General features: G+C 40.2%; 1 protein-coding gene across 7 annotated transcripts in view; it reads right to left on the bottom strand.

Moving 5' to 3' along the window:
* Positions 1 to 2,003: 2,003 nt before the first annotated feature.
* LOC138738418 (ATPase MORC2A-like) overlaps positions 2,004 to 21,146 on the bottom strand; it is a 49,084-nt gene continuing 29,941 nt past the window's right edge. For 5 of the 7 annotated variants that reach the window (XM_069888569.1, XM_069888570.1, XM_069888572.1 and 2 more), the window contains 11 exons: positions 20,737 to 20,865; positions 16,369 to 16,474; positions 12,877 to 13,015; positions 11,872 to 11,940; positions 11,385 to 11,603; positions 8,319 to 8,352; positions 7,712 to 7,838; positions 7,257 to 7,331; positions 6,878 to 6,971; positions 5,430 to 5,618; positions 2,004 to 2,625 (listed from right to left, as the gene is read on the bottom strand). In XM_069888569.1, the coding sequence (XP_069744670.1) occupies positions 2,614 to 2,625; positions 5,430 to 5,618; positions 6,878 to 6,971; positions 7,257 to 7,331; positions 7,712 to 7,838; positions 8,319 to 8,352; positions 11,385 to 11,603; positions 11,872 to 11,940; positions 12,877 to 13,015; positions 16,369 to 16,474; positions 20,737 to 20,865 (1,193 nt within the window). In that variant the 3' untranslated portion in view covers positions 2,004 to 2,613. Of the gene's footprint in view, positions 2,626 to 5,429; positions 5,619 to 6,877; positions 6,972 to 7,256; positions 7,332 to 7,711; positions 7,839 to 8,318; positions 8,353 to 10,615; positions 10,845 to 11,384; positions 11,604 to 11,871; positions 11,941 to 12,876; positions 13,016 to 16,368; positions 16,475 to 20,736; positions 20,866 to 21,146 lie in introns of those variants that run through there. The other 2 variants (XM_069888575.1, XM_069888574.1) reach the window with 2 other exon arrangements.

Below are 21,146 nucleotides of genomic sequence, written 5' to 3'. Positions count from 1 at the left end.
GCAGAGTTGGGCAGAAAGGTGGCAGATGGAGTTCAATCCGGATAAGTGTGAGGTGATGCATTTTAGAAGGACAAATCTGAAGGCTGAGAACAGGGTTAATGGTCGGATACTTGGATGAACAAAGGGACCTTGGGGTTCAAATCCATACAGACCTCAAGGTTACCACACAGGTTGATAGGATAGTTAAGGCCTTAATAGGGGGATTGAGTTCAGGAGTAGAGAGGTCATGTTGCAACTCTACAAATCTCTGGTAAGACCACACTTAGAATATTGTGTTCAGTTCAGGTCACCTCATTATAGGAAGGATGTGGAAGCTATGGAGTGGGTGCAGAGGAGATTTATTAGGATGTTTCCTGGATTGGGAAACAAGTCTTATGAGCCAAAGTTAGCAGAGCTGGGACTTTTCTCTTGGAACGTAGAAGGTTAAGAGGAGATAATAAAGATCTACAAGATTATGAGAGGCATAGATAGGGTGGACAGCCAGCACCTGTTTCCCAGGGCAGGATCACCAAACACCAGAGGACATAAGTACAAAGTTAAGGGAGGAAAGTTTTTTTTTTAAACACAAAGAGTTGTGGGTGCCTGGAATGACTTGCCAGGGATGATGGTGGAGGCAGAAACATTGGGGGTATTTAAAAGATTCAGACACATGGATGAAAGAAAAATAGAGGGTTACGGGGTAGGGAGGGTTTAGAACTGTTTTATGGAAAGAATATATGGGTCAGCACAACATCGAGGGGTGAAGGGCCTGTACTGTGCTGTATTGTTCCATGATCTGTAGTCCTAGATTCTCCCACAAGAACACCCTCTCCTTATTCATTGTGTCAAATCCTTCCTGTTTCAATCAAGTTCCCTCTCACTCTCCTCAACTCCACCAGATCCAAATCTAACCTGTCCACCATTTCTCCATAATACAACTCTCCCATTCAATGTCTTGATCTCATTTCAGGAATTAGATTGTGCAGGGTCAAGTGTCCTCTCCAGCGAGTCTAAGAACAAAAGTGATCTCACCTGATAATCAAGGATTAGATCTGCCCACCTGTGAGACTGTTGTGTGATTGGTCCTCTGGGTGTCAATTAATTGTTAGATTTCAGATTTATTGTCGGAGTACATACATGACATAACACAACCGTGCGATTACCTCTTCCTGCAGGCACAGAATTACCACTAACTGGTAGTGCAAAAATAAACTGTATATAGTGTGAACATGAAAACAAATAACTCTCAACAGACAATAAATGTAAACAAACTGACTGTGCAATACAGAGAGAACAAAGAAAATCAATAAAGTGCACAAGAATCCTTAAATGAATCCCTGACTGACTTTATCTTTGAGGAGTCTGATGGTGGAGGAATAGCAGCTGTTCCTGAACCTGGTGCTGTGAATCATGTGGCACCTAGACCTCTTTCCTGATGGCAGCAGCGAGAATAGAGCGTGTGCTGGGTGGTGTGGATCCTTGATGATTGCTGCTGCTGTCCAACAGCAGCGTTCCCTGTACATATGTCAGGGAGAGTTTTGCCTGTGATCTCCTGGGCTGTGTCAATTACCATTTGGTGGGATTCATGCTCAGGAGTATCGGTGTTCCCATACCAGACCATGATGTAGCTGGTCAGCACACTTTCCACCACACCTCTGTAGAAATTTCCCAGGGTTTCTGGTGTCAAATAAAGAGAATAAAAATACCTGCAGTAGTTCAGTTGAGTCAACACCAGAGCTTTGTGTAACTGAAGTTGGTGAAATCATGAAAAGAATTTCAGGATTTGGGTCAAAGACAGACCTCTGTTAACGGTGAAGAGATTGGATTAAGTTTTAATTCCGACATTTTCAATTTTGTCAACTAATCTTCTGAACCAACTCAGATTACCTACAGACGTTTTAGAGTGATTGCTGTGGAATATTTAAAAAAAACACCATTCTTTTGACAAAATCAATATTTAAAAAAAATCTTTCAAACCTGGTAACTAATATGTTGCTAAGATTAAACATGCCATGAGTATGAAAACTGGTAAAATAGAACCTTTATTTTGATCATTCAACTTTGAAATAGACAGTTTGAATACTGACACTTCTGTTCGACAATGTTTTAAATTTTTTTTAAAACAGAAAATTCAATTGCAATGAACTCAACTTGCAATTCTGCCAATTATCTACAACCATAAAAAGTAAGATGAAAGCCATATTCAGAATACTTGAGGATTCACTTAAAAGTTGCAAGTATTCATGGTTACTAAAGTTACAGGTACCTGTAATTGTTCACTAAAAGACATTCAACATTGTCATTTGAATTCTAGGTCAAGTCATTTTTTGCAAGAAAAAATAAACATTTAAAATATTCTAACAATGCAATATTCAAACAATGAAAAATAACCTTACAAAATACCCACCTAGAATATTCATTCTTTTTATAGTTCTCTGGCAGACTAGAAGAAAAGGTTGTTGACTATCACATTAAAGGATTTATTTTCTTCCAAAACAAAACAAATCTAACCCAAAATTATTTGCCTTTGATGCCTCAGAACCCTTCTGTAAATCTCCGGTGGTTTTGATTCCCGTACACCGTACGTCCGAAGACTGCGTCCTCATTGAAAACTAACTTGTCTATAGTCAGTTATCAGAAGGTGGCCTGATGAAAAATGGAGAATGTTAGTTACAAGCAAGTTTTCAATTATTTTGACACTGATAAATATGAATCAATCATTAATAAACATTAAATGTTTGAAAAATGGACTGTCCAGATATCCCAGCTAATTTCTTTCAGGCAAACTTCACCAGATGACAACATGCTAGAGAGGTCAGAATTCATAGGTACTCAAATGATGGATGAGTATATTCCACAGTAAAATGGAGTGGGAGTGTAAAATGGAGTGGGAGTGATGGTTGTGAACGACTGGGACCAGAGTCTGCGATTATGTGAATGGGTCAGCCTTTGGCAGAATACAAAGGATTGGTCATTTAAGAATTCACACAGGAATCGGTGAATCTTATCTACCCTACAGCACTATGGAAGCTCAGTTCCTAAGTTTATTCAAAACCAGGATTATTAGATGCCTGGATATTAAGGGAATCAAGGAAAATTGAACAGAAGAACAAGTATGAACTCAATGAATAGTGGAGCAGACATAAAAAAAAGCCTAAGCCTGGTTCTAGGTCTCATGTCCGATGGCCCATGTCAACGTTTCTTTCCTGCACTGCCTTTAAATGAACCCAATACTAGAGCAGAAATTAAATCGCAGCCATCCCCAACACATACATTTCTGCAAATGGGTATGAAAAACGTTAAACCTGCAGATGTTGGAAATCTGAAATTAAAGAATGAAATGCTGGGAATAAGAAATGTTTGTCAGATTTGTGTGAGAGATAAAGCAAGGTTAGTTTTCAGCAAGTTCTGACGTAGGGAAGAGATGGGTAATGGGGGAATGGAGGCACTTATCAAAACATTAAGTAACCTGTGCCATGCAACTGAAATGGCGAGGTTATCAGTGTAGTAAAAACACAGAAATGCTGGAGGAACTCAGCAGGTCTGACAGCATTCACAGGAAGTAAAGATACAGGACCTGAGCCCTTCTTCAAGGTATGAGTAAAAAGCAGGCAGACGCCTGAATTAAAAGAGGGCGGGGGGGGTGGAGGACAGACATGTTTTGTCTAAAACATGTTTATTCAATAAGGAGAGAAGGCTGGGGGAGAAAGGGTGAGAATTGATTGGTTAGGGAAGAACATAGAAACACAAGAGATGGGAGCAGGAGTCGGCCATTTGGCCCATCGAGCCTGCTCTGCCATTCAATGACATCATGGCTGATGTGATGATGGGCTCATCTCCACCCACCTGCCTTTTCCCCATATCCCTCAATTCCCCCACTTTGTAAAAACCTATCCAACCTGGTGTTAAATATTTCCACTGTGGAGGGTTTGGCTTCTGTAAATTTCGAACCATACAAATAAAGCACATAATTAAAAAAATCAAATCAATTTAAATACAGGTGGCGTTTAAAAAGAAAAAGATAGTGTATTCCACCCCCTCCCCCTTCTATCCCCCTCAAAAGAAAAAGAAAGTGAGAAAGGGACAAGAGACCCTCAACAGGGTACCTGTGACTTAAAATTTTTTTAATAGTCTACTAAGACCTTAAGGAGATCGCATTTAAATATTAACACTCATATTTTGTAAAAATATATCTTCCAAAATATATAATGTTCATCTCTTAAATTATGTCATTTCCTCAAGTGCTATACAACTCCAGATTCAGCGTGCCATCTTTCTATACCCAGAGCATGTCGAAGTTATGGCAATACATTAGGCCTTATCATAAAATGGCAGGTGGCCTGAGACAAACAGTCAGAGCTGGAACAGGGTGGCGAGTTAAACCGGACACTCAGGTTGCAGACTGGACACAGATTCTCCGCAAGACCATAACCCAATATGTGTTTGGTTTTTCCAACGAAGGTGAAAGGAAGTGCAATGGATTAGCAGTAAAAAATCTCGCACTATTATTCATGAGTTTTCTAAATGTTTTCTGTTAAGGAACATTACTCTTCAGTGATTCCAGTTTTATTCCCAAATCATATCACTTCAAAGCCCACAAAATAAGAATATCCACAAGCAGATTTATTTGGATGTTTAACTCTCCCTTTGAAAATTTCTCATCACAGAGAAAATAAAATGAAAAGAACAGAATAACCAAAGTGCTTTTAATTTTGTTCTTATATCTATTTAAAATTTAGTCCAACAGTATTGGATTAGTGGAGGAATAAAGTTACAGTAAAATCCCTGTTATCCAGAATTAAAGCAACTGGCAAAAGAAATAGTGGAAAATAACGAGGTTAATAGTATGAAAGTTGCCCCTTAGCGGTCAGTTCGCTAATGAACACAACACACAATCTCAAGCAACCAGCAAGTTCACTTATCTGGCATTACCAATCTCCAAAGGTGCTAGATAAGGGGGATTTTACTGTATCACAGTGGAATCCCGATTTAATGCGAATTTGGATATAACGCGATGAGTCATTGGACCCCTTAACGTCCACGTTCCATTCTTTGAAATGGGACATTAAGCAAGACCATTTTAAAAGATGCAGTACCAGGGATAGCCACCCTGTGGCGCAGCAGATGTCTAGAAGAAATGTTTAACTGAGTGGGGAATTCATTGCATGGATTGGGGCGGTGTTGCTGAGAATGGGGGCAGTGAATGCTGCTACGAACAGAGGGGGTGGTGGGGTTTCTGCTGGGAACAGAGGAGGGTGGTGGGGATACTGCCGGGGACAGAGGGGGTTGGTGTGTGATGGTGTGCACACCATGGTGTGTGCGCGATGGATGTGTGTATAGTACACTGTAGTGAAACCCCGATTTAGCGCGACCCTGCTTTTTTTGTGATCTGACTTTTTGGACAGAGTTCCACTGTATTTGTTTGAAGTAGTGTGCCAGGATTTACATACTGTATGAAACTTGTTCAACAACTGGGCCACGACCCTTTCGTAATACTTCAGTTTCTCTTTGGTTTCTTGTAGCCGCCTCTCCACCTGCTGCATCTTCTCCTCCAAACCCTGAGCCCTGCTGATCGCACTTTCGGCTGATGATTGGAGCTGCTTTCTTAAACTTTTCTCATAATGCATGAAGTAGTTGTGCTACAAAAAAATATATGCAGACTCTGACTAACTAAATAGAGAATGAACAATAGTACGTGAGAGATGCTAGGTTCACCAGAGTTATGGAGAATGAAAAAGGCAAGTAAGAAAGTTGGACAAATTAATTTTATGTGGCTGTTCACTCCTTATCTGACAGAGAATTTGACAAATAGACTTACCAGATAGAGTTGCTCTTGTTAATTTAGTTTAGTAATAAAATTATAGCCATGTGATAGTACAGATCTATCACCAGTGTATATAGTTACAGTATCTAGACTGTGCTTACAGCGATTGGCTGAGAGCTTAGCCACGCCTACTGTCTGGGCTTTAAAGGGTTGTGTCCCTAGCCAGGTCGGATCATTCCGGACTGGTCGGCCACCTGTGAAGAGCTCCTGTCTTTTGCTAATAAAAGCCTTGGTTTGGATCAACAAGTCTTTGATTCTTTCGACGAGCTCTACAAGCCAACAAAAACCTACTTGGCAGTAGTGCCTTCACATGCGCCAAAATGACTCTGTAATTGTGAAGGACCAGGGATCCAGAGATTTGCTTCCTAGATTTTCAGTGGGGCTTTGAACATAGATGGTCAATTAAAAGGATTGAAGTCCACCTGGGGTTCTTTCTGGATCCCCAACAATTTAGAAATATTTAATTCCCAATGCAACACAAAATGGCTGCGGGAAGTTCCAAAAAGCTCAAAGGGAGTTTGACTACTGCTTTCATTATGTCACTTCCCGTCTACTGAACTCTGCTACAATTTTAGAATGAATGGGAGGGACATCAATCGAAGGGTAAAACAAGCAACCTCCCTTGGCCCAGACAAGCTTCAATGTCAACTATTTATCGTGGTATGGCGGCACTCTCGCTCAGGGCGAACTGGCCCCGCTTGTAATGCCACGTGGCGGGGCAGCCCTGGGAAGATGGCGCCGTCAGGGGTTTCTCCCTCACTCAAACCTCCCTTGTGGCATGCGCCCTGGGCAGCGACTGTGACGACATCACGCACGTGGTGACTGAACTAACGCTGCCCTTAAAGGGGCACGCGCCAAATTCAAATAAAACAGTCATTAACGACCCTCAGCGTGGTGGCTGTGCTCCTTTCACTGCTCACCCACTACAGTGGATTGATTTCCTAGTTCACTGTGTTCCAGATTTACTTTAAGTGCAGCCTGCACTTAATAAGATGGAGAAGCCAAATATCTAACATTATGCACGTGTTTGTAGAAAGCATAATACTTTACTCGAAATGGCTGAAGCAGACTTACCATGGGGAAGGTAACTAGTTCTTCTGCTGTCAAATGATTAAGTTGCTCCTTTGGTATGCAATAGTTCGGTGGTACGAAGTGACTCAAGAGGTTCCTAATTACAATCAAAAATACTTTGTAAGCTGCATCTATGCTTTAAAAGTAAATTCTTCATTCAAAGAAAATGACATTCAGTAGCCAAATGCAAACACAGTACAAGGTGTTTTCCCATGCTTGGGTTGGGGTGGGGGGAAGGAAATGTTGAATAAACCACTGATACTTGGAAATGAAGTATTTTATACATGCCATTCATGCTATGCATGGCGTACAACTGTCACATCCCTACATTTAGGTTACAAGGTTGTACTTCAGCAATTTGAAAGACAAACAGAAAGCCTACCGAAAGCAGGTTACAATTCCTTCTACTGTTCCATGATTGACAATGGGCTTTGTAAGGTCTACTTGTTCTACAATGCTGTAAGGAGCAGAGAGTGAATTACCATTCGGAAATCTGAGTACAGTTATCTACAAAACGCTGCGGTTTGACTGAACACTGTGTAACTATTATAAATTTGTTACACAAACTTGTCTCAGTTTTTCGTGTGATCTTTCCCACTGACAACGACGTTACAAATAATTGAATGAAATTAAGGGAGATCAGACTGAAAGAATGATCCGTTCATTCATTACATCAAGAACCTTGAATTCAGAAAGTACCAAATCCAAACCTGGTCTTGAAATAAATTCACACACTTAAATAACTTTTGCTGAAAATCTTAAGTTCAATTAAATAATGAAACTATATCCATCTCCATTTCCACCCAATTTCACAGAAAAACAAAAAATTTAGCTCACCTCACAGTGTCAGAACGAACTATTACATTTTCTTTTACTTCCCATTGAATACATGGTTTACATACAGATTCAACAATATCTTCATTCTTAGGTTCTTCCTTTATTAATGTTTGTACCATGTATTTGTCTGTAAATGAATACATTAATAATAATTAATTACACCTGGAAGGAATTGGTCTCAAGTTGAGAACAAGTCAGGATCTTGCCTTCTGACACCAGCCAATACCTGAAATTCTATTTAGAACACCCAATTATCTTAATACAATGTAAAACAATTGTGACATAGATGAAGTAATCACAAACAAGCAGATTACCAGAGGGAAACTCAGCTGTGTGTAAAGAACTGATGATGTTTCAGGTTGAGATACATGCTGAAACAGTCTCAACTTGAATCACCATCAATTCCGAAACCAAAGATCCTGTTTGACTGCAGAGACCTTATGCAGTTTGATTTTTGTGAAATAGTTAAACAGAAACATGACATTTTCAAAACCTCTGCTAATTTAAGAAACTCGATATTCGACAATTTGAGTAAACTTCCAACAGGAAACAATGCAATGTGGCGTTAAGAACCAAACACAGCATAATAAGTAAGTTAGGTGCCTACTGTTCGCTGATGTATCACAAACATTAACTGGGACCTGCAAAAACAAAAACAATGTAAATATTTTGGTAACTCCAGTTAGATCAGGGTAGTTAAAAACATAGAAAAATAGGTGGAGGAGTGGACCATTTGGCCCCTCACACCTACCCTGCCATTCAATATGATCACAGCTGATTAGTACCCAGTTCCTGCCTTCTCCCCATACCCCTCGATCCCCTTAGCCACAAGGGCCAAATTTAACTTACTCTTAAATATTGACAAGGAACTGGCCTAAAATACTTCCTGTGACAAAGAATTCCACAGATCCACCCCTCTCTGAGAGAAGAAATTTTTCCTCATCTCAGTCCTAAAAATCTTCCCCCTTATCGATAAACTGTGACCCCTGGTTCTTGTTTTTCCCAGCATTGGAAACAACCTACCTGCTTCTAGTCTGTCTAAAAGGAAATAAAGAATTTTATATGTTTCTATAAGATCCCCCCCTCAAGATTTTATAAATTCCAGAGAATATAAGCCTAGTCTATCCAACCTTTCTTCATATGCAAGTCCTTCCATCCCTGGTATTAGAACAAGCAGATCCAGGATGGTTCGAATCATCTAACTTGTGCATTTGCTTTCTTCCTGGTGCCCTTCATGTTATGTAGAGGATGATACCAGGGTGTTTCAAGAATATCACAATTTCTGAAGCCTGGGACATATGGATACTAAGGTGTTGGTTCCCAAGATGTGGGTGCATTGGTGGGAGGAAGGAATTGCCAGGGGCAATTGCTTCAATGGATTAGGGAGCTTTATGAATTAGGTCTAGACATCTATGAAGTCAAAGAAATTCATTGGATCTATGAATTGGCTGAGGCTCCGCAGAGGAGCCCCTGAAGTCCAGCAGAATTTGCGAAAGGACCGTTGGTGGAAGGGAGCCAAAAACTAATACAAACTATAGTTGGTCCCATGGATTCTCACCTCCAATATGTTTCTGCAGATCAGATTAATTTTTCTTGCTGCCACTCTCAATTGTTCCCATCCTGATCTAGTTGTCTTCAATTATCTTAGAGCTAATTTTCTACATTTAAAAATGGTGGAGTTGTTAATTTTTTCACTGCTGTATCTCATACAGAAAGATACATCTTCAAGATTGAAAGTCCACTCTACTTCAAAGTACTTTAGAGAATGCTCAGATATCAACAGACATGTCCTTCCTAACTCAGGGTCGGACTCACTGTGTTTCAGAAAAAGCTGAAAACTGCAGCAAGATGACCAAAAGTTTCAACTGAATAGAGGCAAGATATCCCGTTATAAACTGGATTTCATGCCCCAAAATCTTTCTGAAAGCATTGATAGGTGGCAAAGCCCTGTCACAGTTCTATCAGCTGTAAATCCTTCCAGCGTTACTTAATATTCAGACATTCAAAATCCATTGAACTGATACAGTTCTTTAAATTAGAAATTAAATTTTTTAAATCTTTAAAAGAAAAGTGGAGCAAAACTTTAAGCTAATCCAAAATACCTCAAAATATTTATTTTATTCCCACTACAATACATATGTAGTCCTAACTACAATCACTGTGGTTTCAGATTCTGTGCCAAGCCAGACTTGCCACAGGAGAGTCAATTCACCAGTGTGAATGTGGGGAAGTTTACTCATAGAAAGAATGCTACAGCGGGATTCCAAGAGGCAAGTAAGGAAGCCACAGGCTTCCTCACATTAAAATGGTGGCATCCACTGTTCTGAGAGGAACATGTTCGGCTGCAGACGCTGTGATTGTAGTAAAAATACCGAAATGCTGGAGGAACTCAGCTGATCTATTCAGCATCTATAGGAGACAAAGATGTTGCTGACATCCGCTGTCTGACAATTAATTATGTTTCTTTCTTTCCAGACAGATTAAGCTGCCAGCATAAAGCATTTTCAACATGTTCTATTTTTATTTCAAATTTAGCATTCCAATGTAATTGATGTGGTAAATGTAGGCAGACAGGGACATTATGTCCTGCTTTTCATGAACAATAAAGAGACCAATCTTGGGATCATGATTCCCCCGTGACAAAGTGCGAGCATTGGAGGCGCATCAAAGGCACACATCAACTTCTAAGCAAATACTGTATCTTCTCCACTAGGCCTGTGAATAGTTAAACAGGCAGACAGAGAGAACACAATCTTGAAAATACTTTCAAAGTCCTACAATAATACTCTACCATTATTTTATATGCTGTCTCCTTGACTAATTCTCTTTGTGGAATGTCAACGTTAATACTGTTTGTGTTAACTTTTTCCATCTGAAGGACTTGCAAGTGATTATTTCTGCATTGAGAAGCCAAGAAATAGCAATTTAAATGAACTTAAGATAGATGAATAACAATTCAACTTGAGTAAGAATCAATAAACACCAACCCAGATTTACTTTTTCAGCAAATTAAATAAATTTATACTTGCCCAGGGGGAACTTCCAGAGCACGTGGGATAAATCTCTGATGGCAAGGATCTCCTTGGCAAGAAGTAATACCATGCCACAATGTGAGCAGAATAACGTTCAATTTCTGCATTTACAAATGTAGACGCTGCTCACACTTTTGTAAAGTAATGATATTTCCTTGTTAACTCTTGGCCAATATTTTTGGCAAATCTGAATACCTTTAAATATTCTAGTGTTTTTTTAAAAAAAACTTGAATATATTCTTTGTTTTCATGACTATCTTAGAAATCCGCAGCTTTATAAAATGAATGGTGCAGCACCTAACACAAAGTTAGGTCACAAAGGCTGACAATTTAAATTTGAATCAGTTAACATACTCTGATTCTACTCCATGATATGTAACATTTTAACCAGTAGAATCATGTTAACCTGATCAACAACTCTATATTTGCATTTTAATTCTGAAGGCAAAAAAAAAAACGTTTTAAAGATTACAGAAAGATGTTTAAATTGCCAACCCAACATGAACAATATTAAGATTACTTATTACAATACAACTTCTCAAGCATCTTAATTTCAGCCAAGACCATTTTGTATGCCTCTTTAAAGTTTACAAATGTGCCAGAGAAACTGTGTTCGTCTATAAGTGGTCAGAGTACTTTACCCAAAGTGATCTTGCGATCGATCTTTCTTCTGCGCTATGCACCAAAGAAGAGAATTGTTTCTCTGAGCCCATGACTGAAGGCCTGAATTTCCCATGGACTCTTGAAGCTTTCTCACAACCAGATGACGTTTTCAAGCATTTGTTGCTGAAGAACCATACCCTTTCTAAAGCATTTGAGTTTGTGCAACATGCATCTTGAAAAGCTGATCGTCGTCTTTTCTGAGAAGATAAATAGAACAGATTGGATTCTGACAAAGCAATGTCCTATAATAATCACATTACAGCCTGTTCTAAGGAACAATAAATGTTTTTTCTACATGGAAAATGGTGAAACTGACCATTAAAGAATCAAATAATAGTCTATTCCAAAAAAACACATTTTTGTTTTTCATGGATAATGATTCTGAGCATCAGAATTAGGGACCCATCATATTATTAAAGTTACTTCAGAAATATCCCATCAGAATGCTAATGTATTTAAAATTACCTTAGAAATACACTCATTGCTCAAATCAGATGGCAGTCTACGCATCAAAGGCTCAGTTGGAAGTGTCTTCTGAAAATTAAACAAACAAAAGGCTCAGGTAGAGGCGGGATCCCGGCGTGGGTGGGGGAAGGTCCCGGGGCTCAGGTAGAGGCGGGATCCCGGCGTAAGGGGGGGGTCCCGGGGCTCAGGTAGAGGCGGGATCCCGGCGTGGGTGGGGGGAGGTCCCAGGGCTCAGGTAGAGGCGGGATCCTGGCGTGAGGGGAGGGGGGGCGGGATCCCGGCATAAAAAAATTAAAAAAAGAGCAGGCTCGATGGGCCATTTTTGGCCTACTCCTGTTCCTACTTCCTATGTTTTACTTTAACATGCTTTATAAAACTTCCAAGGCAATGTGAAAATGTAGACATTCAGTACTCAAGAATTGGAAAAATTCTACAGCTACCAAACAAAAACTTTTTTTAAAAAGTCAAAGACTATTTCAATAAAAATATTCCAAACACTTCACAGTGGGTTTTGTCACGACAAGAATACTACAATTAGATTCCAACATCATGTTTTGGGAGGTGAAGGTAGAAAATAAGCAGAACATTCTGTTGTTCATTGACCCCGCTGTTTTTCAATACATGATTAAGTAAGGTCCTAATTCTTTTTTGCTACTGTGACAGAATATATAGATAAGTTTTTGGGAGATAAATTGGGAAGGGTTTATGAGAGAAACCATCTTCTCTGGCATATTATGCAATCTATGTCCATGCATTCCTGCAATTAGTCTTAGACTTGGAAAGCAAAATGACAAAGATTGTGCCTCAACATTGCCTGGTTCCAATAACATTATATACTGCACATTCCAGTTCAGAGCCTATGCAATTCATTTTAATGCCCATATATCTTACTAGTTTCAAACAAAAAAAATAAGGCATGAAAAAAAAGTTCAAAATTCCTTCCTTCCCTACACACAAATACAAGGAAAATATTCAAAACATGGAATATCTAGCAGAAAGACTTGCCTGAAATGGTAAGGAAGCCATTTTTTCCCAATGCCTTTGTATTGATTTCTCCAATAGCGCCTGCTTTTCAGTAGATAATAGTGATCTCGTTTTCATTGTTCCTAATGGAATATGAGGCAGTTGTTCTGGTATATCACATCTGAAGGAAATGTACAAGGGACTTTATTAAATGTTTACACTGTTGCATTCAAATATTGGCATTTTCACAATTGGCCTCATGAAATAATGAGTTCAAGTTTATTATCATCTGATTGTACAAGTTCAACCTACTGAAACAGCCTTCTGTGGTCCTCGGTGCAAAACACACAGACATATAGACATGAGAGAGAGGATACATATGCTGTACTTATATAAATATATCATAATAGGTAAATATTGTTCAATAAAGTCTCGGAGGGTTTGTATGACAGTATGTCAGCTGTTCAACAGTTTCACTGCCCATGGGAAGAAGTTGGTCCTCAGCCTGGTGGGTCTGGCTCTGATACTCCTGTAGCTCTCTCCTGATGAGGATAGGTAGAAGATGCTGTGATTGGCTGATAGGGATTCTCAAAAGATCTTGTTACTTTAGACTACGATCTCGATAGATCATGTCAATAGAGGGGAGGGAGACCCCAGTGATCCTCCCTGCCGCTCTTTATGGTCCTGTGGATTGACCTCCGATCCAATGCTTGAGGCTACAGCGATGTTACCACACTGTGATGCAGCCGGCCAAGATGCTCTCGATAGAGCTCCTGTAGAAAGTTGGTCTGTAGCCTTACCCGCTTCTGTCTTCTCAGAAAGTGCAGTTGCATCTTCCTGACAAGTGGTGAGATGTTGTATAACCAGGCAAGGTCGTTTCTTAAATGGACTGAGGAACTTGGTGCTCTCTACTCTCTCCACGACCGAGCTATTAATATGTATCATCTCCTTTGTCTCGTCAGAGTCAGACTTACCAGGCCAAAGGGCCTGTTTCCTTGCTGTAAACATTCTGTAAATTCACTCCCTGAAAGGGTCAATGAGGCAGAGATTCTCACACCGGGGAACAGAGAGTTCGTTTTACTTCCTATCAAGCTGGTCAACTTGTACATAGTAGAGCAATTTAAAAAAAGAGTACATAGTGCACAGTTACAGAGAAAGATTAGAATTGAGCAAAGGAAATATTATTAGTGAGGTTTATTCATGAATCTGATAACAATGGGTAAGATTTCATCCTTGAATTTGGTGGTATGTGTCCACAGGCTTGAACATGCACTTGAATAATCATGCTTCAATACTATCCAGAAGATTACTTTAGATTGGGTTACATTTCCCTACGAGAATGGTTGAATGACCAACCCCATTGCAAATTCCAAATTACTCTGTAAATATATTTATTGAGTTTGACATACAAATGCATACAAAATTTTAAGGAAAACACAAGTCATCTCATATACATACAAGTATAAAACAAAATGGATGGAACTACATTGGACAGTTCCTTAATCCACATGAGGAACAAGTTATTGAATTAATCTATGATGTTAAAAAAACTAAAAAGTAAATCTAATCGACTCCCTCCCTCTAATCAAGGTTACCTTTGTGAAATAAGAAGGAAATTATGGATCGGATAGTGGCCTCCAGGCATCGGGCAGAGAATCTCCATAACATTCAAAGTTCTTGATAGTCATCTATGAATGGGCCCCATATCTTAGCAAATTGAAACTTTCTATCTTTAATGTTTTATCTAATTTTCTCCAAGCTTAAATAGGACATTACACTGTGTAACCATTGTGTATGGGTAGGCAAAGGGTCATCTTTCCATTTCAATAAAATTGCTCGTCTGGCTATCAGTGTGGTCAAGGCTCAACCTTTCTCCTGAGCTGCAGACAGACGTATCTCTGGCTCACATGGAAAAATAGACAAAGCAATTAACGGACATGGTTCTACAGAACAACTCTGATTATCTGAAATCAGATTCTCTAAAATCCTCATTTATCCAAAATTTTTTCGGAGCCGAACTGACTGGGGTCATCGGATTCACGCAGGCCTTGGGCTCCAGGCAGCAGTGTGGCCTTCCTTTGTTGTTTAAACACTGTTAGAAATGATTTGCTGCTGCTAGGGGGCAGTTTTAAAAAAAAATTACTAGTTCTCCAAAAAAACATTTATTCAATATAGGCCTGGTCCTGACTATTTCAGATAATCGGAGTTGCCCTGTAATTTGATCTTAAAAATTGGTGAAAAAGTTTGGAAAATTTCTTTCCAGAATCTCTCTAAATTTGGGCACTCCCAAAACATATGGATCAGTGAAACTTCAGAAATTTTACACTTTTCACCTAGTGGATCAATATCTGCATAAAAGCGAGATAATTTAAATTTGGACGACATACGAGTTCTGTGACTCAGAGTTCCTCCAGCAGTTTCTTTTTTGCTCAAATTCCAACATTTGCAGTCTCTTATCCAAAGCATTTCATTTACTGCTGTATCAATATGGTGCTTAAGTAAAAGTCCTCTCCAGAAATTCAAGAGAGCCAGTTAGCAAAGAGATTGTAGCTACTATTACTAAGGAGAAGTGCTCGGGAAGCTGAACGTGGATGTCTCCTGGACTGGAAAGAGAGCTGAAGAGATTGTGAATGCATTAGTAGAGAGGGGGGGCGGGGGAGAGAGAGAGAGAGAGAGAGAGAGAGAGAGAGAGAGCCTGACTATGGTGGTACACCAACGGCCTACTGCAGGGGGCAACCTCTGTACCTGCAGGAGTGTAAGGGGACAGGAGACAACACCTGGCCGGCTGTCAATCACCCTCCGGGATATAAGCCTGCGCCGGCCTCCCGAAGCTCACTCAGAGTTACTGCAGCGACAGCCAGCCTGGCTCTGTGGAAGTCTTTGTGGATTAAAGCCTGTTGTACAGTCTTTACCTTGTGTCTGTCTGGTTCTGTCTAACAGTGCACCACACTGACTTCAGTGGTTGACAAGATTCTAGGGTCCGTTCTGAAGAATGAGGATCCTTGATGAAGGGCTCAAACCCAAAACATTGGTTATATGTCTAGCTTTATCTTTGCTATTTAAAGGAGAACTGTTCGACCTGCTGAGTTTCTCCAGCTTTATGATTTTACTTCAACTACAATGTCCGCAGACTTTTGTATTTTAATTTTGGATTACTGGAAAGTGCAAAATAAAATAGGCTACAGTCAGCAGGGTTTCCTTCGTGGAAAATCTGCATCACACATCTGTTATAATTCTTTGAGGAAGCAATAGAAAGAGAGAAAAAGGAGAGATGGAAATGTTTACTTGGATTTTCAGAAGACCTTTGACAAAGTGCCCCACACGAGGCTACAAAATAAGATAGGGGCCCATGGTTTTATGGGACAGGTAGTAGTTTGGATAGAAGATTGGCTGCAGTCAGAGAGTGGGAAGAAGGGAGCCATTTCTGGTGGCTACCTGTTCAGGCTGAAATACAAATGTTCACTCGTAACAATGTCCCAAATAACATCATTAACATCATCATTCTAGAATTTTAATGAAATGACCCCGACCTACCTATTCTGTTGCAGATTTTGGTTCATGGAGCAGACCCATATGTCAGGCAATACTCTATCATTTACATCCAAGTTGGATGGTAATGTTCTCCAACGTAAACAGAGATCTGACTCAAATAAAACAGATCATTAGCTAAAGAATAAGTTTTTTTTTTAAAAGTTCACATTGATGCTTCACTCCCCGATGAGCTGAACACCTTTTCTGCTTGCTTTGAAAAGGAGAATTCAATGGTACTAACGAGGATCCCTGTGATATTGATCTCTGAGGCCAATGACAGAACATCCTTCAAGAAGGTGAACTTCACAATGTGTCAGGCCGTAATACCAGGCAGGGTACAGAAAATCTGTGCCAACCAACTAGCTGGAGTGTTCACGGACATATTCAATATCTCACTGCTGCAGTTGCTTCATTCCAGTGCCCAAGAGCAGAGTGAGCTATGACCAGTAGCACTCATATTGACTGATGATATGCTTTGAGGTTGGTTATGGCCAGAATTAACTCATACCCAAGTAAAGATCTGGGCCACTGCAATTTTCTTACCACCACAATTGCTGCATAGCAGATACAATCTCACTGGCTCTCCATTCAGCCTTAGATTACCTTGACAACAGCAACACACACATCAGACTACTTTAACGCAATTACAGCTCAGCTTTTGACACCTCAGTACTGGTCAGTCATTTTCAAAACCTGGGCTTCTGCACCCATCTCCCTCTTCAACTAGATCCTTGACTTCCTCATCGGAAGACCACAGTCACTATGAATCGGAAACAAGGTCTCCTTCTCACTGACAATCAACAGAGGTGCACCTCAAGGCTGCGAGCTTAGCCCACTTCTCTACTTTCCACACCCACGACTGTGTGGCCAGGCACAATTCCAATGCCATGTACAAATTTGCCGATGACACCCTGGTCGTTGGCAGAATCACAGACTGCAATGAAGAAACATTCAGGAGGGAGATAGATCAACTAATTGAGTGGTATCACAATAACAACCTTACATTCTGTTGTTCGGATTCGTGTGGGACCCACAGGTCAAGAACCAGTCCAAAGTTGAGGTAGAAAGCACACGTTTATTTCAGGGGTGCAAATGGGACAACAGGGTCGATATGCTAGGCAAACCTCTACACATGCGCACACAATACGCAGGGGGTAAATATGCTCTTCAGATAACGAGGGAGAAACCAACAGAGACTGGGAAAAATTACATGAACATATACTTTCAACAGTTAGGATCAAGGTGATACTATGTGCCCCCACCCCTTGACCGGTACGGACACAGCTCTTGCTACCTGGCCTCGAGACTCACCCCCAACCCAGTGTGAAAGGTGCTACTTACGAGGAGTCCAAAGAGGCAGAACAAAGGGGCACATGGTCTTTTATAGTTCTGCAGGCAGTACTGGGGGGGGGGGGGGCAATCACTCAGGGCAGGCTTGGCCCCATTGGCTGCTGTGGCCAATGGCTCAAAGTCAAGTGCAGGGGCTCAGCAGGGGTCAGCTGAGGTGATTCACCTGGGCCAATTGGGTGAAGGTCAGGGCTGAGTCTGGGCAGGCTGCCTGGACTGCAGCACCTGGTGATTTAGGTGGGGCAATTGCAAGGGTCACCTTGATGGCTTGGGGGGAGACTTTGACCTTGATTGGCAGTAGTGTGTCCTCCGAACAGGAGTGCAGCAGCTACCATTACACACTCCATGGTAGCAAAGCTAAGGAACTGACTGTGGACATCAGGAAAGGAAAAATCATGAGATCACAAGCCAGTCATCATCAAGGGGTCAGCAGTGAAAAGGGTAAAGAATTTAAATTCCTGTGTGTCAACATCTCTGAAGATCTATCCTGGAGCCTTCAAGTCGATGCAATTGTGAAGAAGGCTCGCCAGCAGCTACAGTTAGTTTTTAAGGAGATTTAGTATGCCAACAGATTCTTGCAAATTTCTACAAGTGTAACAGAGAGCATTCTGACTTGTTGCATAACTGACTGGAATGGAGGTGCCAATGCACAAGACAGGAAGAGGCTACAGAGAGTTGTGAACTCATCCAGTACCATCATGGGCACTGGTCTTCATTCCATTAAGGACATCCACAAGAGGTGGTGTCTTCAGAATGCAGCCTCTATCCTCAAGAGCCTCCAAAACCCAGGCCATGCTACCATCAGGAAGGAGGTACAGGAACCACACGACACATGCCTAATGTTACAAAAACAGCTTCTCTCTGCTATCAGATTTCTAAACGGACAATGAACACTACCTCCCTTTTTCCTCTTATTTTGCACTAATTTATTACATTTTTTTAAAAAGTGTAATTTATAGCAATTGTTGCAACTGTCATTCTGGCACAAACCAACAAATTTCATGATAATATATTCTGATTCTGATCCCGGAAAGTGGATTACAATGGCCAAGTCACCATTCGTTGTCAATCCTTCGCTCGTCCCAAAGAAGTACTGAGCTGATTTCTGGATCCAAAGCAGCCCATGTGGAAAAGATATGTCCAAAGTGCAGTGAGATTAAAAAAAAAGTCCCTGGACTTTGGCCAACTATGCAGGGCAAACTCCTAAACCCACACTTCCATTTAACTCCTACTAAATTATGCACAAAAAGGCAACCCATTCAATCTTCTCTGCATTAGACCCTGTGACAGATTTGTGCTAATATTAATCTTTAAAGTTAAAATCTTTAGTTATAAAATATATATTTCTTAGTAAAGTGCGTATTTGTGGGTTTGGACACAGAGACACCATTTTGAAAGTTGGAATGTCTGTTGAGTCATTATTCTGATGGAAGCCTGTTTGCTTAAAAAGACTGCTAATTCAAAACAGCATAAAAGGCTTATGACTGCTCTCCATTGAGAACTAAAAGCAACGTGCTTGCTCAGGAACACATGCACTGCCATTCTACTGGCTATGCTCACAGACAGGCTAGAGTCCACTGGCTCACAATTCATACTTTTGAAGAAGCATTATCAACTTCAAAGACAGAAATGATGTCACATTTCATGTGATGGGACATTTAGGAGAGACATATTAATGAACGAGAGGCATTTTGAAACAAGAAGTCACCTGACCATCCTGTAGGTAACACAGGATAGAAACAGTTGCTTGGCCATCCTGTGAGTAACACAGGATTGAAATACAGTAACCATAAAAGGTCAAAGGAGAGCACAAAACAAGTGGCTTTTGAAGGAGGGAGACTACTTCTGACTGTCTCTTTAAGATAAAGAGGGCATTTCAACCATGCCCTTTTCTACATGGGCACCTCGTTTAACCCTGGTCTGAGTTTGTGAAATCATCGTGGAAGAAAATAGCTACTTCGCTGTCTCTTTGGAAAAGAAGGCAGATTCATTTATGGAACACAGATTTCAAAATCTCCATGCGAGAGAAAATTGTTCGTATGAAGAAACATTGCTCTGAAAACAACTCTACAAAAGATATTTGTGAGTTTTACAGAGGTTTGATGACTTGATGTTTCAAAATACTTCATTATTGCTTTTGAGCAGCAATTTAAATTAATCTGATGCCTCACACTTAGTCCATAATTGCTACTGAACAGCAGTTTCAACACAAAAGCTTCCTGAGACTGAGCTTTAAAATCATCTCTTCAGAATCAAGCTTAAACTGTAATGCAGTGGTTCTCAACCTTTTTATTTTTCTTTGAGTAATCCCTATGTCATCGGTACTCTGTGATTGGTAAGGGATTGCTTAAGGTGGTATGTGAGTGGGAAGGGAAGGTTGAGAATCACTGCTCTAGATCCAATTGTTCCTGAAATATTTTGCTTGAGAAAAATTGTCATTGGCCCATTTCCGCTGGAGTTATGAAACCGTGCACATAATGAGTCAATGAGGCAAGATTATAACAGTAGTTTTCAAACTTTTTTTTTCCCACTCACACACCACTTTAAGCAATTCCTTATTAATCACAGAACATCTATGGTATAGGGAATACTTAAAGTGATATGTGAGTGGAAAGAAAAAGGTTGAGAACCACTGATGTAATGGTCTGAATTTTAACACACACACACACACACACACACACACACACACACACACACACACATATATATATTTGTGCATAGAGGGGGTTAAGTAAGAAGTGTTATGTTTTTAATAAAATAAAAATGATTTGTTTTGAAAATACCATTATCTGTGGTTATTACCATTGCCGCTGGTTTAGTTTAATAACAACCCGATTATTGTAGATGCCAACACATTAAGTTAATTGCTCCAAGACTGTGCTTTTTATACAAACACAGATGTACATAGGACGAGCTGAACAAAGCACAATTCTCTTATGGAATGATAAAAGTGTGCAACAAACTATAATACTTCAACGCGCTTCATGATTTTGATTTTTCACCCTGCAAATAAATGATACTTGCCACACTGGACTGTAACCTGAATCTCCATGGCACGTTTCCTTCTATATTGAAGTGCATTTGAAGGCAACGAATTCCAGTTTGTTGACAGATATCCAAATTCATTCCAGAATTTTGTAACTCCCATTTGAGCTGAAAGCACATCGATATATCAGACTTGCAGTCATTCTACGATTAAAATTGAACTTAGAATTTGATTTACCATAAATAAGTACGATGCACAAGGACCATTACAATTTATATTTATGCTATATAAATGGGAATATTGGGAACTTTTTTAAAAACTTAGACATACAGCACAGTAACAGGCCCTTCCAGACCACCAACCCATGCTCCCCAAATACTCCAATTAACCAACAATCCCCAAGTGTTTTGAAGGGTGGGAGGAAACCAGTGCAGCCGGACATAACCGT

Source organism: Narcine bancroftii, chromosome 7 (assembly GCF_036971445.1).
Source record: "Narcine bancroftii isolate sNarBan1 chromosome 7, sNarBan1.hap1, whole genome shotgun sequence".
In the NCBI taxonomy this organism is placed as follows: Eukaryota; Metazoa; Chordata; class Chondrichthyes; order Torpediniformes; family Narcinidae; genus Narcine; species Narcine bancroftii.
Note: the sequence above shows the minus strand (reverse complement) of the source record. Positions and strands in the feature narration are given on the sequence as shown.